General features: G+C 44.9%; 1 protein-coding gene across 1 annotated transcript in view; it reads right to left on the bottom strand.

Annotated features, from left to right (window-relative positions):
* Positions 1-617: 617 nt before the first annotated feature.
* Positions 618-18,690, bottom strand: part of LOC142259128 (uncharacterized) — a 37,915-nt gene continuing 19,842 nt past the window's right edge. The window contains 1 exon segment of the mRNA XM_075331637.1: positions 618-2,158. Coding sequence (XP_075187752.1) covers positions 790-2,158 — 1,369 coding nt within the window. The 3' untranslated portion in view covers positions 618-789.

Genomic DNA, 18,690 nt, shown 5'->3' with positions numbered 1-18,690 from the left:
CGGCACTGACAGCGTGAGAGCGGCGGACGCTAGTAACCAAGGTAAATATCGGGTAACCAAGGAAAGGGCTTCCCTTGGTTACCCGATATTTACCTTGGTTACAGCTTACCAGCGGCTGCCAGACGCCGGCTCCCTACTCCCTGCACATTCAGATCGTTGCTCTCTCGCTCTGAAATACAGCGATGTGTGCTTCACAGCGAGAGAGCAACGTCCAAAAAATGAACCAGCACTGTGTGTAACGAGCAGCGATCTCACAGCGGGGGCCAGGTCGCTGCTCAGTATCACACACAACGAGATCGCTAATGAGGTCACTGGTGCGTCACAAAAAACGTGACTCAGCAGCGATCTCGCTATGTGAGAAGTACCCCTAAGTATCATTAACATTTGCTTTGCTTCCCTCCAGATTGCATTGCGGTATTAACCCCTTTATCTCCATAGGGATAGTTAGTGATAGGAATTCGGGTGGACATTCCTGTATGTATGACGTGGGTGGGAATTTATAGAATATTGTGGCGTTTGTGTTATTGGATATTGTGTTTTTTGTGGTGGTACTGAGTAGCAATATAGATATACTGTAGACTTTTGAGTGTTTAATAAATATTGTTTATTAGTACACGGTTTCATCTCAGTTAGTCACCGAGGGTATATATATATAATGTTATATAGCAAAAGAATAGATAACATTAAGTGCGTTTTTATGTTAAGTCATATATTAATTATTGTTAGTCAAATCTGATAATTATAATTAATATCAGGTGTTAGCTCATATTACATTATTAGCAAGACTGCTTATTGGCAATAATAATTAATATCGGCGCTAGCCCTACAACACAAAACAAGGTGTGATTTCTGAATAAAACATTTTCCATATTCTGAACATGAAAATGGCTTGTCCCCAGTGTGAAATCTTTGATGCCAAACAAGCTCTGATTTCCGAATAAAACATTTCCCACACTATGAACATGAAAATGGCTTCTCCCCTGTGTGAATTTTCTGATGTGTAACAAGGGATGATTTCTGAATAAAACATTTCCCACACTCTGAACATGAAAATGGCTTCTCCCCTGTGTGAATTTTCTGATGCATAACAAGTTTTGATTTCCAAATAAAACATTTCCCACACTCTGAACATGAAAATGGCTTCTCCCCAGTGTGAATTTTCTTATGCAAAACAAGGTGTGATTTCTGAATAAAACATTTTCCACATTCTGAACATGAAAATGGCTTGTCCCCGGTGTGAAATCTTTTATGCCAAACAAGCTGTGATTTCCGAATAAAACATTTCTCACACTCTGAACATGAAAATGGCTTCTCCCCTGTGTGAATTTTCTGATGCGAAACAAGGTTTGATTTCAAAATAAAACATTTCCCACACTCTGCACATGAAAATAGCTTCTCCCCTGTGTGAATTTTCTGATGTTTAACAAGCTCTGATTTCTGAATAAAACATTTTCCACACTCGGAACATGAAAATGGCTTCTCCCCTGTGTGAATTTTCTGATGTGTAACAAGGGATGATTTCCGAATAAAACATTTCCCACACTCTGAACATGAAAATGGCTTTTCCCCTGTGTGAATTTTCTTATGCAAAACAAGGTGTGATTTCTGAATAAAACATTTTCCACATTCTGAACATGAAAATGGCTTCTCCCCGGTTTGAAATCTTTGATGCCCAACAAGTTCTGATTTCCGAATAAAACATTTCCCACACTCTGAACATGAATACGGCTTCTCCCCTGTGTGAATTTTCTGATGCATAACAAGTTTTGATTTCCAAATAAAACATTTCCCACACTCTGAACATGAAAATGGCTTCTCCCCGGTGTGAAATCTTTGATGCCCAACAAGTTCTGATTTCCGAATAAAACAGTTTCCACACTCTGAACATGAAAATGGCTTCTCCCCTGTGTGAATTTTCTGATGTTTAACAAGGTCTGATTTCTGAATAAAACATTTTCCACACTCTGAACACGAAAATGGCTTCTCCCTTTTGTGAATTTTCTGATGCGAAACAAGATTTGATTTCCGAATAAAACATTTCCCACACTCTGAACATGAAAATGGCTTCTCCCCTGTGTGAATTTTCTGATGCGAAACAAGATTTGATTTCCGAATAAAACATTTTCCACACTCTGAACATGAAAATGGCTTCTTCTCAGTGAGAGTTTTTTGATGATTGGAATTTTGGTCTTGTTTGAAAAGATCAGATGATAGAGCTTTCCGAAGAAGGACTGGAGGTATATTGGGGACAACATCATGCTCTTCATATGTATCATGTGTGATACAGTCATCATCTGTTATAAATTCTGAAGATATTAGAGATCCATCTGAACTCTCAATACAGTCATCTGCTAAAAATAAACACAATGTTATTATTTTTTAATGTATTATCTTGAAAGTTCATTTATTTTTTTAAACCATAACATCAGAAATTAAATTAGGAAAAATTGTAATCTTAAAGGGAACCAAACATCAGGTTTTTGTCTATAAGGTGCAGCCAGTGCAGTACTGGAACTATCAGGCACAGTGTTTACATACCATCAGGGTGCCATGTTTAGGCAGAATCCAAGTTTACAAAGTTTGAAAATTCGTGCACTTTTTGATTGACGTGTGCACCTCTCTCCTAATGTCCGGGCGTGTTATGCACTTGTATCCCCCCCCACCCCCGCTGCCTGTTCCACCCTCTCTCTGGTTGCATTTAAATTTCCCTCTTCAGTAACATGACGTCGGAGTTGGCGCCTGCGCATAGCGCTCATCTCCGGCGCCATGTTTCTGAAGCCCGCAGTACTGTGCAGCCGTGGGCATGAGAGGGCGGTGCATGCGCCCTCGCTTCTTCAGATCCCGTTGTGACCGCGGGAGCGCGCGCGGTCACAACAGGACTGGCGAACAGCTGATCGGAGGACGCAATTAGCTGCAGCTACGCTACCAGCACAGCAGCCGCCTAGGACACCGGGGCTCAGGTGAGGTGAATTCACAATGCTGTGTGTGCGCCCCTGCGTTGACCTAGGCTCACCTTCTGAATGCCAGGTCACCGCAGGAAAGCACTCACAGCTGTGTCTGTGCTATGTGTGTGATTCTGTGCAGTGTGTGTGCAGTGTGTGTGTGTGTGCACAGTGTGTGTGTGTGCAGTGTGTATGCGCAGTGTGTGCGCGCAGTGTGATGTGTGTGCACACGCTGTGTGCGCACGCTGTGTGCGCAGTGTGGTGTGTGTGTGCACGCTATGTGTGGTAGGTGTGTGTGCGCACGCTGTGTGGTGTGTGTGTGTGTGTGTGCGTATGCTGTGTGGTGTGTGTGTGTGCGTACGCTGTGTGGTGTGTGTGTGTGCGTACGCTGTGTGGTGTGTGTGTGTGTATGCGCACGCTGTGTGGTGTGTGTGTGTGTCCTGAATCCAGGCCTGGCATTACTGGAGTTTCCTCCGGTAGCCAGTCCGACACTGCACTGAAGTGTGTAGTTTGGTTTTTTTTTTCAGATGATATTGGATCCAGATTGGACGGCGCGGGACCCTTCACCCAGGATTACTGCGAAGAGGGGTTCTTTATTTCAATAAAGATGGAGTCACTAATTGTGTTGTGTTTTATTTCTAATAATAATATTTTTCTGTGTTTTTTTTCTTTCTATCTTTACTAGAAATTCATGGTGGCCATGTCTAATATTGGCGTGACACCATGAATTTCGGGCTTAGGGCTAGCTGATAATACACACCTAGCCCTAACCCCATTATTACCCAGTGAGCCACCCGGCATCAGGGCAGCTGGAAGAGTTGGATACAGTGCCAGAAGATGGCGCTTCTATGAAAGCGCCATTTTCTGGGGTGGCTGCGGACTGCAATTTGCAGCGGGGGTGCCCAGAAAGCTTGGGCACTCTGTACTGCGGATTCCAATCCCCAGCTGCCTAGTTGTACCTGGCTGGACTCAAAAATTGGGCGAAGCCCATGTAATTTTTTTTTTTAATTATTTCATGAAATTCATGAATTAAAAAAAAAAGGGCTTCCCTATATTTTTAGTTCCCAGCCGGGTACAAATAGGCAACTGGGGATTGGGGGCAGCCCGTAGCTGCCCGCTGTACCTGGCTAGCATATAAAAATATGGTGAAGCCCACGTCATTTTGGGAGAGGGGCAAAAAATCCTGCATACAGTCCTAGATAGAGGATGCTGAGCCTTGTAGTTTGGCAGCTGCTCTCTTCTCTCCTGCATACACTAGTGGATGGAATATGCTGAGCCTTGTAGTTCTGCTCCCCCTGCCTCTCCCTCCAGCATACAGTCCTGAATGGAGCATGCTGAGCCTTGTAGTTCTGCAGCTGTCTGCTCTCCTGCATAGACTAGTGGAGAATGAAGAACATATTGAAGAAAATGACATCACACCTTTTTTCTTTTTTGTTTTTTAACAATCTTTAATGGCATTGTTCACTGTTAAAAAACGCATAAAAACGCAGTGAGCAAAAACGCAGCAAAAAAACGCACCAAAATGCGGTAAAAACGCATGCGTTTTTTGCCGCGATTTTTCCCGCGGGTGCGTTTTTGTCTGATCACTCATTCTTTTCTTCCTATCAGAGCAGCACCGCTCAGAACAGGAGAAATGCTCATCTCCTGTAACCTGCAGTACTCGGCTGCTGGTTATAGGACCTGCGTCACGTGAGCTACAGGAGTAATCACAAGACCCAGTGCTAACACGACAACCATCGGATCCACGTGATCCCATCACGTGACTTCCTGTGCGAATAAAGCGATTGCCATTAAAATGGCGCTGTGAGATTTTTACAGTGCTATTTAAGGGGTTGACAGGTACAGGTGGATAGCGAATCCACTTGCAAGGCACACGTCAGCTGCACAAATCAGCTGACATTTGCGCTGATCGCTGCTGGCTATCTGCGGCTGCCAGTGTGGATTACCAAAATGAGTGCAGGGACGGAAAATATTTAAACGGATTTGTTAAGGAGTTGATAAATGCATTAACAAAAACGCAGCCAAAATCTTGATCTTTCATATTTTTTTTGGTCAGAAGCTGTGTTTCTGTGACCACAGGTAAAAAAGATGCAGCGTGCTGTCATAGCCATTGAGTTATTTGTCTGCAAAGCTGCTCAAGTTCTTGTACATTTTCTCAATATTTCAATACCTTTGTTTAAATTAAAAAAAAAAAACATTTTAAAATAGTTAATTGTTTTGTTTTTTGGGAATAGGTTCTGTTGCCCCCATGTAGAAGTTTTCAGACACTTAGTATTATGGTGCGCTTTATAATATATGTAGGACTATGAGGTGAATTAGATTATACGGACGACTATATGGGGCATATTACTATATGGAGGACTGTGTGGCACATTATACTATATGTAAAGCTTTGTGGGGCCATGGTAATATTTGGAGGGCTGTGATGAAGCCTTTATACTTTACATACAGTTATATGAGGGCCAACAAACATTTTTTGATTTCTGGCTCTGACAGACCTGTAACATTGTAAGAGGCTCCTCCGTCCTCCACTCATTACCTGTGGTAATGGCACCTGCTGTTTGAACTTGTTATCAGTATAAAAGACATGTTCACAACCTCAAACAGTCACACTACAAACTCAACTATGGTGAATACCAAAAAGCTGTTGAAGGACACAAGAAACAAAATTGTAGCTCTGCACAATGCTGGGAAGACTAAATCTGCAATAGTCAAGCAGCTTTGAAAAATGAAAACTACTGTGGGAGCAATAATAATAAAATAGAAGACAAACCAGACCACTGATAATCTCCCTTCTTCTGGTGCTTCACTCAAGATCTGATGGGTCGAAATGATTCCAACAACGGTGTCCAAAAGTTACAGAACCACAATGGGGAACCTAGTGAATGAACCGCATACATTTTGGACCACCGTAACGAAGGCTACCATCAGTAACACACTACGCCGCCAGGGACTCGGATACTGCAGTGCCAGACGTGTTCCCCTGCTTAATCAAGTACATGTCCAGGACCATCTGAAATTTGCTATAGAGCATTATGATTGTCCAGAAAAGTATTTGGAGAATGTCCTTTGGACTGATGGAAAATCAAGTATGAACTCTTTTGTAGAAACACAACTCGTCGTGTTTTGATTAGGAGACAGAATGCTGACTTGCAAACAAAGAACAACATACCAACTGTGAAGCATGGTGGTGTCAACATCATGTTTTGAGGCTGATTCTCTGCAAAGGTACCAGGACCAGTGATCCGTGTATATGAAAGAATGAATTGTGCCATGTATTGTGAGATTATCAGTGCAAACCTTCTCCCATCAGCAAGGGCATTGAAGATGAAAGTGGCTGGCATGATAATGATCCCAAGCACACCGCCAGTGAAACGAAGGTGCCGCTTCGTAAGAAGCAAAATGTCCGGTTGTGGCCTACCCAGTCTACAGATCTCAATCCCATAGAAACCCTTTGGTGGGGGTTGAAGGTCCGTGTTGTCCAGTGACAGGCCAAAAACATCACTGCTCTAGATGAGATGTGCATGGATGAATGGGCCAACATACCACCAACAATGTGTGCCAACCTTGTGAAAACTTACAGAAAACGTTTGAACTCTGTCATTGTCAACAAATGATATAGAACAAAATATTGAGAAACTTCTTTTTATTGATCAAATACTTATATATGTGTGTGTAGATTAAAAAATCAAAAACAAAATCAGGATCAACTCTGAAAAAATTAAGCCCACCCAACTCATTTACATAGTAACAAAGTAATGAAATAATGTAAACATGAGTAACAAACAGATTTTTTTTTCATGCAAGAATTAAACGTTAAGGTTTCCAGCAGCCGAATACTGCAGGTTACAGGAGATGAGCATTTCTCCTGATCTGAGCGGTGCTGCTCTGATAGGGAGAAAAGAATGAGTGATCAGACAAAAACTCACCCGCGGGAAAAAACGCGGCAAAAAACGCATGCGTTTTTAACCGCATTTTGGTGCGTTTTTTTGCTGCGTTTTTGCTCACTGCGTTTTTATGCGTTTTTTAACAGTGAACAATGCCATTAAAGATTGCTAAAAAAAAGAAAAAAGGTCTGATGTCATTTCCTTCAATATGTTCTCCACTAGTCTATGAAGGAGAGCAGACAGCTGCAGAACTACAAGGCTCAGCATGCTCCATCCAGGACTGTATGCTAGAGGGAGAGGCAGGGGGAGCAGAACTACAAGGCTCAGCATACTCCATCCACTAGTGGATGCAGGAGGGCAGACAGCAGCTGCCAAACTACAAGGCTCAGCATCCTCCATCTAGGACTGTATGCAGGATTTTTTGTCCCCCCCACCCCAAAAAAAATGATGTGAGCTTCACCATATTTTTGTATGCTAGCCAGGTACAGCAGGCAGCTACGGGCTGCCCCCAACCCCCAGCTGCCTATTTGTACCTGGCTGGGAACTAAAAATATAGGGAAGCCCTTTTTTTTTTTTTTTTTTTTAAATATTTCATGAATTTCATGAAATAATTTAAAAAAAAATGACATGGGCTTCGCCCAATTTTTGAGTCCAGCCAGGTACAACTAGGCAGCTGGGGATTGGAATCCGCAGTGCAGAGTACCCAAGCTTTCTGGGCACCCCCGCTGCAAATTGCAGTCCGCAGCCACCCCAGAAAATGGCGCTTTCATAGAAGCTGGCATCATCTGGCGCTGTATTGGTGGCTCACTAGGTAATAATGGGGTTAGGGCTAGGTGTGTATTATCAGCTAGCCCTAAGCCCAAAATTCATGGTGTCACGCCAATATTAGACATGGCCTCCATGAATTTCTAGTAAAGATAAAAAAAAAAAAAAAAAAAAAAAAAAAAACACAGAAAAATATTTTTATTAGAAATAAAACACAACACAATTAGTGACTCCATCTTTATTGAAATAAAGAACCCCTCTTCGCAGTAATCCTGGATCAAAGGTTCCGCGCCGTCCAATCCGGATCCAATATCATCTGGGAAAAAAAAAAAACTACACACTTCAGTGCAGTGTCGGACTGGCTACCGGAGGAAACTCCAGTAATGCCAGGCCTGGATTCAGGACACACACACACACACACCACACAGCGTGCGCACACACACACACCACACAGCGTGCGCACACACACACACACACACACACACCACACAGCGTGCGCACACACACACACACCACAGTGTGCGCACACACACACCACACAGCGTGCGCACACACACCACACAGCGTGCGCACACACACCACACAGCGTGCGCACACACACAGCGTGTGTACACACACACAGCATGCGCGCACACACACACCACACATAGCGTGCGCACACACACACCACACATAGCGTGCGCACACACACACCACACATAGCGTGCGCACACACACACACCACACTGCGCATATACACTGCACACACACACTGCGCACACACACACACACACACTGCACACACACAGCTGTGAGTGCTTTCCTGCGGTGACCTGACATTCAGAAGGTGAGCCCAGGTCAATGCAGGGGCGCACACACAGCATTGTGAACTCACCTCACTTGAGCCCCGGTGTCCTAGGCGGCTGCTGTGCTGGTAGCATAGCTTCAGCTAATCGCGTCCTCTGATCAGCTGTTCGCCAGTCCTGTTGTGACCGCACGCGCTCCCGCGGTCACAACGGGATCTGAAGAAGCGAGGGCGCATGCGCCGCCCTCTCGTGCACACGGCTGCACGGTACTGCGGGCTTCAGAAACATGGCGCCGGAGATAAGTGCTATGCGCAGGCGCCAACTCCAACGTCATGTTACTGAAGAGGGAAATTTAAATACAACCAGAGAGAGGGAGGAACAGGCGGGGGGGGGGGGGAAACAAGTGCATAACAGGCCCGGACATTAGCAGAGAGGTGCACACGTCAATCAAAAAGTGCACAAATTTTCAAACTTTATAAAGTTGGATTTTGCTGCCTAAACACCCGAACTGCACCCTGATAATATTTAAACACTGTGCCTGATAGTGCCAGTACTGCACTGGCTGCACCTTATACACGAAAAACCTGATGTTTGGTTCCCTTTAATCTGTTGGCAAATGTTGTCATCTGTTACTTCTTCGTTAATTCAGATCTCTCATTCCTAGCACCAGTTCTCTGGAATGTGCTACAGTAAATATTGTGATTTGATTGTCACAATGTGACTGCAGGATAATGAGGGACAGGGGGCTTCAATACTGTCTCTCATGCTAGGGGACCCTAAGGTATTCCTAACCTCTGGATTACCACTGAAGATGGAGATGCTGGAGTCTCGTGCCTTAAGGCCCAGTCACACTAAACAACTTACCAGCTATCCCAACAACGATCCAACTTGATAGGGATTGCTGGTAAGTTGCTAGGAGGTCGCTGGTGAGATGTCACACTAAGCGACGCTCCAGTGATCCCACCAGCAACCTGACCTGGCAGGGATCGCTGGAGCGTCGCTACACGAGTTGCTGGTGAGCTCACCAGCAACCAGTGACCAACCCCCAGCCAGCAGCGCCGCGTGGAAGTGATGCTGCGCTTGGTAACTAAGGTAAATATCGGGTAACCAACCACATATATTCCTTGGTTACCAGCGCACACCGCTTAGCGCTGGCTCCCTGCACACCTAGCCACAGTACACATCGGGTTAATTACCCGATGTGTACTCTGCTATGTGTGCAGGCAGCAGGAGCCGGCTTCTGCGGACGCTGGTAACCACGGTAAACATCGGGTAACCAAGAAGCCCTTACCTTGGTTACCCGATATTTACCTTTGTTACCTGCGTCCCCGCTCTCACGCTGCCAGTGCCGGCTCCCTGTTCCCTGCACTCCTAGCCACAGTACACATCGGGTTAATTACCCGATGTGTACCGTGGCTACGTGTGCAGAGAGCAGGGAGCCAGCACTGGCAGTGTGAGAGCGGGGACGCTGGTAACAAAAATAAATATCGGGTAACCAAGGTAAGGGCTTCTTGGTTACCCGATGTTTACCGTGGTTACCAGTGTCCGCAGAAGCCGGGTCCTGCTGCCTGCACATTTAGTTGTTGCTCTGTCGCTGTCACACACAGCGATGCGTGCTTCACAGCGGGAGAGCAACAACTAAAAAATGGCCCAGGACATTCAGCAACAACCAACGACCTCACAGCAGGGGCCAGGTTGTTGCTGGATGTCACACACAGCAACATCGCTAGCAACATCGCTGTTACGTCACAAAAGTTCGTTAGCAGCGATGTTGCTAGCGATGTTGCTTAGTGTGACGTGGCCTTTACTATTCTGCTGATGAGATGTAATCTGTAATCCCCTGGGAAAGCAACAAAAAGACACCAAGGTTAACACCACAACAGCTCACAGTAACAATGCACAACAACACCTCACCAGACTAGTATAGGTAAGCTATAGCTGGCATTAATGAAATAGTCCAGCCAGCATATACAGGAGGGGAGCAAATGATACTTTCTCCTCTACAGCATGTGATCAAAGACATTAACAAGCAGCCCAACAGAGAATAACTCTTGTTAGCCTGCCCAAGTCTGTGGTTCAACGCCTGCGTCTCCCTGCGCAGCTCACAGACATCAGAGCAGTTAACATGCGGAGTACCAGAATCTATAATTTCCAGATCCTGACACCGCCATGACAGTTGGCAAAACCTGCAGAAATCTCCTTGCAACATTGATCCACAACATAGACATTTTCAAAGAGATTTTTTTTCCGAAAATAAAATAGTTACAGACAGATGCCAGATATTTAACGGGGTTGTCCGGGACAACAAATGTGATGATGTACACTAAAAAATTACATTAGGGACTGGAGTGAGATTTTTGGCATAGGGAATGTCACAGTTTGGTATGAATTAGAGAAACGGCATCACACCCTTGTTCTGGCCGAGCTTTGCTCATTTTGGCAAAGCTGATTATAATCGGCGTGAACACACACACACCAGCCTGTCTCCTCTTCACCTTTAGACTCCTGCAATTAAGACCTTTGGTCACATGACATGATGTCAAAAAGGTTTTTAAGCAGTCCTATAATCGGCATATAAACACTGGGGCCCCTAGGAGAAAGGGAGCCCTGTGAAATTGCCCAGTTTGTTCTCTCTTTCCCCTAATGCAAGTCCTGCATGCCAGCCTGTCTTCTTTTCAGTTTTTTAGACTCCTGCAATTAAGAGACCTTTTGTTACATCATGTCACATGAGTTTGAAGTCATCAGAGGTCTCAGAATAACACTGATGGGGTCCCTAAGACAGTGGAGTTCCTGAAAAACTGCTCCCAAAGCTGGCCCTGACTGTAACTAGGGCTTATTTTTGGAGTAGGGCTTATTTTTCAAGTATTTTCCACAAATCCTGCAAATTCATGCTAGGGCTTATTTTTGGGGTAGGTCTTATTTTCAGGGAAATAGGGTAGTCACAAACCGTCTGCAGGTCTTTGAGTTGCCTTCATAACAATATAAAGAAGACACTAGACACAACCAGAAGAAGAAGCAGAAGCAAAGAAAATACAGCTGAAAAAAAACAGAGCAGAAAGTCTAAAAATGTAACCACAAATTTAGTGCAGAAAGTACATGAGTAGATATCTCTTACTGGATAGAGCTGGAGGAAACACATCTTGAGGAACATCGGGATCTTCTTGTTTACAGTCCTGTGGGAGAAGAGGACGGGGACATCTCTCTGGTGTTGTCCTCTTACTGGATAGAACTGGAGGAGACACATACAGGGACTGAATTCATTCCTTACGTACAGATAATTATAGGCCGTGTGTATTTAGTCCTGTCTATTACCTGGTGATGTGAGGGGCTGGGGATCCTCCATCATGACGTCCTTGTACAGATCTTTGTGTCCTTCTAAATACTCCCACTCCTCCATGGAGAAATAGACGGTGACGTCCTGACACCTTATAGGAACCTGACACATACAATGATACCGTCACCCCCGATCCTTTCATAGCGTTACTGTATAATGTCCCAGCAGTGTCACCTCTCCAGTCAGCAGCTCAATCATCTTGTAGGTGAGTTCTAGGATCTTCTGGTCATTGATGTCCTCATGTATCGGGGGGTGAGGTGGAGGCCCCGTGATTGGGCTCAGGGGTCTTCTCCATCCCTCAGACACAGGGGCCTGACAGCGCTCACTAGAGGTCTTCTTCACTACTGTGTAATCCTGGTTATGGAGAGACACAGTAATAAATCTCACTCCAGACATTTCCAGAGTCCTCACCTCTCCAGTTCTGTCCATCTGTTATTCCCATAGATAAGAATGATGTAATGTGACGTCATCAGAATCTCTCACCTCTCCAGTAAGCCGGAAGAGGATCTCTAGGGTGAGGTGTAATAGCCTCTCCGCCATCTTGTCCCTGTCCATATCCATCCTTCACGGGGCAATCAGGAAAATTATCTTATACAGAAGATCTCCACTGAGAGGATCCGATATTATAAGGACCTGAATGTGAAGGAGATGAGCCCATATGTAAAATTAACGGAGATAATAATGGAGGGAAGATATCATTTGGGTAGCAAAAAATGTTTATCATGAAATGTGCTATGTAAATAATACAACTGTAAAAGTAACACATTATCTTTATGATAAAAACCACAATCCTTCAAACGGCAATGTGAGCGGAAAAATAAAAGAGTAATTGCTCACGTAATACGAGTAGGAAAATATGAAAGAGCAAAAACAAATAATTTCCCAGTTTTTTGGTTAAGAACAGGAGAATGGAATTAAGATTCGATGTTTTCTTGTTTCTAACGGAAGAAGAGGGGCCACACATGGCGTACGGATCTGTGCACTCGCTGACGCACACAATTTACCCCCAATTTCTTGTATGAAGGCAGCAAAATAGTGAAAATTAACCCAATTACAAAATGTGCCCACATTATATTTCACTCCTAAACTAGAAAAATTATGTAAATAAAAAGGTTTAGATATTCTAAACTGGTTTTGGAGCTCGTAGACTTTACATGTCCGAGCCATCTGACTCCTACTTTACAATGTCATTACATAGCAGTGCATCTATACACAAACATGTAGCAACAGAGAGGAAATCCGTCCATCTCTACATAAGGCAGAGACGGTTTATTACTGCCTCTGCCTTCTCTGTCACTGTATACACAGCTCTGCGGTGCAATGCAGCTGGAACAGCTAGGGACCTGACAGGTGAAATATCCTACTAAGGCTTATTTTCAGGGTTTCAAGGAAACAGGGTAGTAAGAGCTGACGGTGCCTTCTCCCTCATACACAGAGAATATGGTCACTGTGGAGTCATTATATCAGCCCCAGTTACATGGGAAGGAAGAGGAAAATAAAAATGCTTAAATACGAAACAGACCCCCCCCGCCCCCCAATGTGTGAAATATAGGAAAATACCACTGTCAATCCAAATCTGTTATTAGCCCCGACCAGATAAAACCTGTCATATATACAAAATAATAAGTGTTAAAAAATAGGTAAGAAATATTGACATGTTGTTATAAACATAATAAACAGTGTCCGGCTTTCAGTCATGGGGATGGCCCCGATGAGGTTTTAGTCATTGCTCAGTATACAGTGATCAGTGGTTGTATCCGCGCTCTCGGCACTGACTGACAGCAGGTTCTAATGCTGAGCGACTGTCAGTCACTGCGGGGGGGTAGGGTATAATATATATAGTACTAACAGACATTTCCTTTATTTTCCCACCAGTATCGCTCGACATCAGCAATAAAAACTCGATGCTGAAGTTGTTTTTTTATTGGTCCAGTTTCTTATTTGGGGTTGGTTTCTTAATTGGATTTGTTTTTGCTTTTTTTAAACATGGGGGGCTTTATTTTCTTTTTTTCAAATAAAGGATTTTTTGGGTGTCTGTGTTTATTTACTTTCACTTACAGATTACTGATGAGTGTGTCTCATAGACTTCTGCCATCACTAATTTAGGGCTCAGTGGCAGCTGTGGGCTGCCTTAACTCCTTATTACCCTGATTGCCACCACACCAGGGCAATGGGAAGAGCCGCGTCCAGCGAAAGAATTGGAGCATTTTATGGATGTGCCACTCCTGGGGTGGCTGTGGGCTGCTATTGTTAGGATAGAAAGGGCCGAATAATGATGGCCCTTCCCACCCTAATAATATCAGGCCTCAGTTGTCTGCTGTACCTTGGCTGGTTTTAGAAAAATGGGGGGACCCCACGTCTTTTTTAAATTATTTGATTTAGTAAAAAAAAAAAATAAGCGTGGGATCCCCTCTATTTTTCATAACCAGCCAAGGTACAGCAGACAGCTAAGGGTGCATCCCACAGCTGCTGCTGTTCCTGTGCTGGATATGAAAAATGGGGGGACCCCAATTTGTTTTTTACCCCCAAAATTTTAAAAAAACAGCTATCCAAGCGAGCTATCCCTCTATCGAGCTATTCTGTAATTTCTTTCAAACTATTATATATGTTCTAATTTTTTTCTATCTATTCTATCAATTATCCTATCCCTATCATATTTTATATCTCCTTTAAAAAACACATTAACAAAAATGCAGCAAAAACGAAACAGAATCGCAGCATCATTACAAGCGTTTTATTACATTTCCAGGCTCTCTGGGACAAGTTGCAGTTTTGGTTGCAGTTTGTGTGCTGAAAAAACTGCAGCGTGCGCATATAGCCTTACATGACTTTGGGGGACCGATATCACCCCAACATTATATAGTGATGTCTCACATCAAAGTCTGGTCACTCCAGCTGGGCCTAAATGGGTTCTTGGCATCAGAACTTGCATCAAACAGGGCAAAATAGGCAATTCACCCAGAATTTAATAAGTAACTGGTGTTTTTAAAGTTCACGTCACTTTGTTGATAAAAACCTGTAAAAAAAACCTGAAGGGCTGCTGATAAGTTTTTGGCTTTGTGATCCTTTTTTGTTTCTATGGTAACGAATGTTACATCACATGAAAGCCTTATGTGTCTACAGTGCTGGCCAAAAGTATTGGCACCCCTGCAATTCTGTCAGATAATACTCAGTTTCTTCTTGAAAATGATTGCAATCACAAATTCTTTGGTATTATTATCTTCATTTAATTTGTCTTCAATGAAAAAACATAAAAAAAATTGTCATAAAGCCAAATTGGATATAATTACACACCAAACATAAAAAAGGGGTTGGACAAAAGTATTGGCACTGTTTGAAAAATCATGTGATGCTTCTCTAATTTGTGTAATTAACAGCCCCTGTAACTTACCTGTGGCACCTAACAGGTGTTGGCAATAACTAAAACACACTTGCAGCCAGTTGACATAGATTAAAGTTGACTCAACCTCTGTCCTGTGTCCTTGTCTGTACCACATTGAGCATGGAGAAAAGAAAGAAGACCAAAGAACTGTCTGAGGACTTGAGAATCCAAATTGTGAGGAAGCATGAGCAATCTCAAGGCTACAAGTCCATCTCCAAAGACCTGAAAGTTCCTGTGTCTACGGTGCGCAGTGTCATCAAGAAGTGTAAAGCCCATGGCACTGTGGCTAACCTCCCTAGATGTGGAAGGAAAAGAAAAATTAACGAGAGATTTCAACGTAACATTGTGCGGATGGTGGATAAAGAACCTCGACTAACATCCAAACAAGTTCAAGCTGCCCTGCAGTTCGAGGGTACAACAGTGTCAACCCGTACTATCCGTCGGCGTCTGAATGAAAAGTGACTGTATGGTAGGATACCCAGGAAGACCCCACGTCTTACCCTGAGACATAAAAAAACCAGGCTGGAGTTTGCCAAAACTTACCTGAGAAAGCCTAAAACGTTTTGGAAAAATGTTCTCTGGTCAGATGAGAGAAAAGTAGAGCTTTTTAGGAAAAGCCATCAACATAGAGTTTACAGGGGAAAAAAAAAGGCATTCAAAGAAAAGAACCCGGTCCCTACAGTCAAACATGGCGGAGGTTCCCTGATGTTTTGGGGTTGCTTCGCTGCCTCTGGCACTGGACTGCTTGACCGTGTGCATGGCATTATGAAGTCTGAAGACTACCAACAAATTTTGCAGCATAATAGGGCCCAGTGTGAGAAAGCTGGGTCTCCCTCAGAGGTCATGGGTCTTCCAGCAGGACAATGACCCAAATCACACTTGAAAAAGCACTAGAAAATGGTTTGACAGAAAGCACTGGAGACTACTAAAGTGGCCAGCAATGAGTCCAGACCTGAATCCCATAGAACACCTGTGGAGAGATCTCAAAATGGCAGTTTGGAAAAGGCACCCTTCAAATCTCAGGGACCTGGAGCAGTTTTCCAAAGAACAATGGTCTAAAATTCCAGGAGAGCATTGTAAGAAACTCATTGATGGATGCGGTTGTTCGCAGTTATTTTGGCTAAAGGTTGTGCAACCAAGTATTAGGCTAAGGGTGCCAATACTTTAATCTGGGCCCTTTTTGGAGTTTTGTGTGAAATGATCAATGATTTGATTCTTGTTTCATTCTCTTTTGTGTTTTTTCATTGCAAGCAAAATAAATGAAGATAATAATACCAAAGAATTTGTGATTGCAATCATTTTCAAGAAGAAACTGAGTATTATCTGACAGAATTGCAGGGGTGCCAATACTTTTGGACAGCACTGTAATACAGTATATGATTTCAAAATTTGGTGTTTGTTGTGTGACGCCTCTGACTTTATCAGGATGTCACAGGGAACTGCACCCCTTTCTGTTATGGTGTAAAACTCACCCTCCATGGTTCTGGGTTCCTACACACTGGTATTGCTTCCATCAGCACTCAAATCCTAACCACACCTCACACCACACCCTGTCAGGCACACCAGTGGGTGGTCTAGCTGGAAAAGGGCCACCCGCCTAGGGGTCAGACAGACTGGTGGGAGGGAGGAAGTCAGTCGAGTAGTAGCCCACAGAGAGTGAGGAGCTGAGGGAGTTGTAGCTCCCTGTGTGACCTTGGTTGGGTCGCAGATGGTGGTCTGGGACCAGAGGAGTGGGAGACCCGGTCGCAAGGTATTGGAGAAGGGTGTACTGACTTAGTTTTGGAGAACGGTCGGCACCGGAAAATCCAGTAACCAGACTGGTACCGAGCACGGCGGGGTACAGGGCCCTAGATCAGGGAGTAGCTTCACACCACACACACCTGATAATTCACCTGTGGAGGATAGTCTCTTAATAAACTTTCCCCAAGAGCTCAGAGATTGAAGGCACCAACACAACGAGAGGGATAGGGCTTTCCAGCTTATGCGGCCTACAGAAATCCCTAGTGTCAGCCATCGGGAGCACAGCTCCACTATAACATTATGGGGAACGGGACCCTGACAGCTTTAGGGTACCTTCTCACTTAGCGATGCAGCAGCGATCCGACCAGCGATCTGACCTGGTCAGGATCGCTGCTGCATCGCTACATGGTCACTGGTGAGCTGTCAAACAGGCAGATCTCACCAGCGACCAGTGAACAGCCCCCAGCCAGCAGCGACGTGCAAGCGACGCTGCGCTTGCACGGAGCCGCCGTCTGGAAGCTGCGGAGACTGGTAACTAAGGTAAACATCGGGTATGGTTACCCGATGTTTACATTAGTTACCAGCGCACACCGCTTAACTGTGTGTGCAGGGAGCAGGGAGCCGCGCACACTGAGCGCTGGCTCCTTGCTCTCCTAGCTGCTGTACACATCGGGTTAATTAACCCGATGTGTACAGCAGCTACATGTGAAGAGAGCCGGAGGCGGCAGCACAGGCAGCGTGAGAGCTGCGGAGGCTGGTAACTAAGGTAAATATCGGGTAACCACCTTGGTTACCCGATGTTTATCTTGGTTACAAGCTTAAATCAGCTGTCAGACGCCGGCTCCTGCTCCCTGCTTGCTTCATTTGTCGCTCTCTCGCTGTCACACACACAGCGATCTGTGTGTCACAGCGGGAGAGCGGCTTTGAAGAAAACGAACCAGGGCTGTGTGTAACGAGCAGCGATCTCGCAGCAGGGGCCAGATCGCTGCTCAGTGTCACACACAGCGAGATCGCTAATGAGGTCACTGCTGCGTCACAAAAAGCGTGACTCAGCAGCGATCTCGGCAGCGAGCTCGCTGTGTGTGAAGCACCCCTTAGGCCGAAGGGTCACTTAGGAAAATCTACAAAATTGTACATGGAGGTAGGCTCCGGACCACTAAGCAATACCAGCGGAAACAGATACTTGGACGAGTTCCCCCGAGTGGCAGCAGCACCCAGAGACTTGGCTTACTTCTGTGTCAGAGTCTGCTTAATGGTTGCACCAACGTCTACACCACCTGAGTGAGTACACTGCACACCCTGCGTCCTGCCTGCCCACTTAGCCTGCACAATGCTATCCTCCACTTACCTTCTAGAGTCCCGGGGTCTCTCGTACCCGTGGAGGGATCACCATCTGGCTACCCCACTCCATCTCCCCCCGAGTACTGCCATCGGCAGCGGCGGTACTTCCCTTACCACGAACCACGGGTGGCGTCACAAACTCTCCCTTGTAAATAACCCCTTTACATTTTGAAGTGGCCGCAAGTCCCCGGGTCTGGAGACCCTCGAGCCACAGCAAACCCGGATCCGAGCAGTTCGACTGCTGCAGGGGCGGCACAGTTGCTTATGGCAACAGTGTTCTACGCACGCGGGAAAACAAAATGGAGGAGTCTAATATGATATTCACAGCAACTGAGAGCAGAGAAGTGATAACATTCTTGTTTCTGCGAGGAAAGTCAGCGAAGGATATTCATGGTGATATGTCGCAGACATTGGGGGTCAATGCCCTTCATATTCCACAGTTAAGAACTGGGTTGCTGTTTTACCAGGTATTTAAAGGGATCGGATACAGCTTTAAACAAGGCGATTCATTTTA

The sequence above is a fragment of the Anomaloglossus baeobatrachus genome, assembly GCF_048569485.1.
Source record: "Anomaloglossus baeobatrachus isolate aAnoBae1 chromosome 5 unlocalized genomic scaffold, aAnoBae1.hap1 SUPER_5_unloc_27, whole genome shotgun sequence".
NCBI classification, from domain to species: domain Eukaryota; kingdom Metazoa; phylum Chordata; class Amphibia; order Anura; family Aromobatidae; genus Anomaloglossus; species Anomaloglossus baeobatrachus.
Note: the sequence above shows the minus strand (reverse complement) of the source record. Positions and strands in the feature narration are given on the sequence as shown.